The sequence below is a fragment of the Panthera leo genome, chromosome D1 (genome assembly GCF_018350215.1).
Source record: "Panthera leo isolate Ple1 chromosome D1, P.leo_Ple1_pat1.1, whole genome shotgun sequence".
Classification (NCBI taxonomy): Eukaryota; Metazoa; Chordata; class Mammalia; order Carnivora; family Felidae; genus Panthera; species Panthera leo.
The window spans coordinates 61,585,360-61,588,224 of NC_056688.1; the positions used below are offsets into that span (position 1 = coordinate 61,585,360).

The 2,865-nt window shown below is 42.2% G+C and overlaps 1 protein-coding gene across 1 annotated transcript; it reads left to right on the forward strand.

Moving 5' to 3' along the window:
* Nucleotides 1-840: 840 nt before the first annotated feature.
* On the forward strand, nt 841-1,794 carry LOC122201081 (olfactory receptor 51J1). The gene is given in 3 exon segments (XM_042906982.1): nt 841-1,144; nt 1,147-1,403; nt 1,405-1,794. Coding segments are annotated over 3 exon segments (951 nt in total).
* Nucleotides 1,795-2,865: the final 1,071 nt, after the last annotated feature.

Here is a 2,865-nt window from a genome sequence, read left to right on the forward strand (position 1 = left end):
GGTGTGTCTGAGCCAGAAAGAAGGTCCAACGGATCAGGTAGGTCATCTTCAAGAACTGTGAGTCAAGAGATTATTTCTATCATCGTGACAGAATTATTTCCATCTGTATATTATCATGACAGACTATTTTCATGAGCTTTAAAGTCTGCATACAAATCCATCAGCCTTTGTTCTTGCCTCACTCTGACCTTTACACATGATCCTTTAAGTTGCTTCCTAATCGTTTTAAAGCACAGAACATCTAAACCCAGTGCGGATCCAGATTCTATTCTTTTTTAGTTAATTTTCGAATCATTTGCTCCAGGCTGTGGTCACTGCCACTTCTTAGCCTTGCTATGAAGCTCAATCATTCATGTATCTATATTCATTCAACAGGCATTTCTGGGTGTTTTTATTTACTGTGCTTTTTGCCTTATATCCATATTTATCAAAAATATCTTTGTTCACCACTTCCTGACATTAGTCCACACCTTACCCTGAGATCGCCTCCACACACATGCTTGTCTCACTAGCAGCCAGGGTCAGGCATCTCCACACCAAGACAAGACAGTTGTTTCTCCTTTAGCAGTCCCAAGAGGAAGTACAATTTAGAGGGATAATTTTCTATCAGCCTCGAGTTTTTCTCTGATGGAGACTGTAACCCCTTTAATACTGGGAATTTTCTGACGGTGGCCATCTGTCAATTTTCAGGAAGGAGATCATTGGCAACCTAAATCTGTGAGCTTTGTTTTCTTCTTCCCTTCCCTCAGTGTCCAGGGGTCTTTCTCCATTATAATGTGACCTCACTAGCTTTTTTCTAATTTTTAAGGTAGCACTGATCCCACAGGATGAGATCTCAACATGAAGAACTCTAATAGCTCTTTGGAGTTCTTACCTACAACGTTCATTCTGATTGGCATCCCAGGGCTGGAGGCAGAGCACCTCTGGATATCCATCCCCTTCTGCCTGATGTACATTATCATCTTCCTTGGGAATGGCACCATCCTTCATGTCATCAGAACAGACACTGCCCTACACCAGCCCATGTACCTCCTTCTTGCCATGTTGGCACTGGCTGAGGTTGGCGTCTCTGCATCTACTCTGCCTACGGTGCTAGGCATCTTCCTTTTTGGCATCACTGAGATTAGTTTTGATGTATGCCTTTTTCAGATGTTTTTCATCCATTCGTTCTCCATTATGGAGTCAGCTGTGTTGCTGGCCATGTCTGTGGACCGATTTGTGGCCATCTATAGCCCACTGCGCTATACAGCCATTCTAACCCTACCCCGTATCTTTGGCACAGGAGCTGTCATGGGGCTGAAAAGCATTATGCTCATGGCCCCATTGCCCATGCTGTTAAGGCACCTGCCCTTCTGTGGCCACAACGTCCTCTCCCATTCCTATTGCCTCCACCCCAACCTTATCCATCTACCTTGCGGGGACATTTCTATCAACAATATCTATGGGCTTTTCATTGTTACCTCCACTTTTGGGCTGGATTCACTGCTTATTGTCATCTCCTATGGGCTCATACTCCACACTGTACTGAGTATCACCACTGGGGAGGGGCGGAGGAAGGCACTCAACACATGTGGCTCACATATCTGTGCTGTGCTCGCTTACTATGTGCCTATGATTGGCTTATCTATGGTGCACCGCTTTGGACACCACGTGTCCCCTTGGCTGCATGCTATGATAGCCAATGCTTATCTCTTCTTCCCACCTGTTGTCAACCCCATTGTCTACAGCATTAAGACCAAGGAGATCCATCGTGGCATTGTCCGAATGTTCTCAGAGAAAAGAGCCAGAGTTTAGACAAAGGACAAAGTAGGAGGGACTTTTTTCTATAATCCCAGGTGGTCCAAGCTTGCATGTTATGCAAATGGTGTTATCTTAAAATACGTTATCTAACAGAAGTTCTACGTAATCTAGCAATAAACTGGAGTATCCGTGGGGGTGGACTATGTGTGACAGAACAGTACAAAGGATTGATGTTATTTTTTAAATGTGTTACATGAGGTTTTCCATTACCTTGCCTAGCTGGAGCAGGAATGCAGGAAGGATTGCTAATGAAAGCATTACTCTCCCCACAAGGGAAAGGTAATCAGGAGATGGAAGGTGTCCTGGGAAATCTATTGAGATCTCTGTTCTAGGGAATGAGGATGTGAAATGGATTGCATTCTCTTGAGTTGTTCGCACTTGATCTTGATAGCAGGAGGCTACATTAACTAGCTTAAAGGAGGCTTCCAGTACTGGCTCTGACTGGTATTTGATCAACTCACCAAGGCTCCCAGTTGAGAGTGACAAAGATTGCGAATCCTGTTCATTATGTAAAATTCTGAAGATCTGCACCTAGGATGCAGAATCTTTTAAAAAGGCAAGCATCCCTTTTATGTACATTAATTTTTTTGTCTGGTTGATTATTTCTTTGCAGACATTTGAAATAATGTAGAAATTTCACACCTATATTTTTAGGAAAAGGAGCTAAGACTTTTGAGATGCAAATGTATACTTTATTATTTTAATAATTTCCCAGAACAACACTATGAGATATTATTAATGTAATTTTTTTTCACGTGAAAAACCACTGCTTGGTTATAGTGAGCATCTTGCTCAAACCTATGCATCCAAGAGCTATCAGTGGAACCAGTTAGGTTAAACTCCAGAGTGTAAGCTATTAAGCCCATAAATCATACGATCAAGTAAACAAGAACTGTGTCTCCTCAGACCTTCCTAGTAGTCAGTCAAATAACAATAACTGAGCACATGCAATGGATCAAACACAAATCTAAGCCTAGAAATAAAGTGGTGACCAAAAAAAGACATTTCCCTTTCTTCATGGTGCTTAGAAATAATGTTTTTTCTACTTCTGTCTCTGCTCTTCTT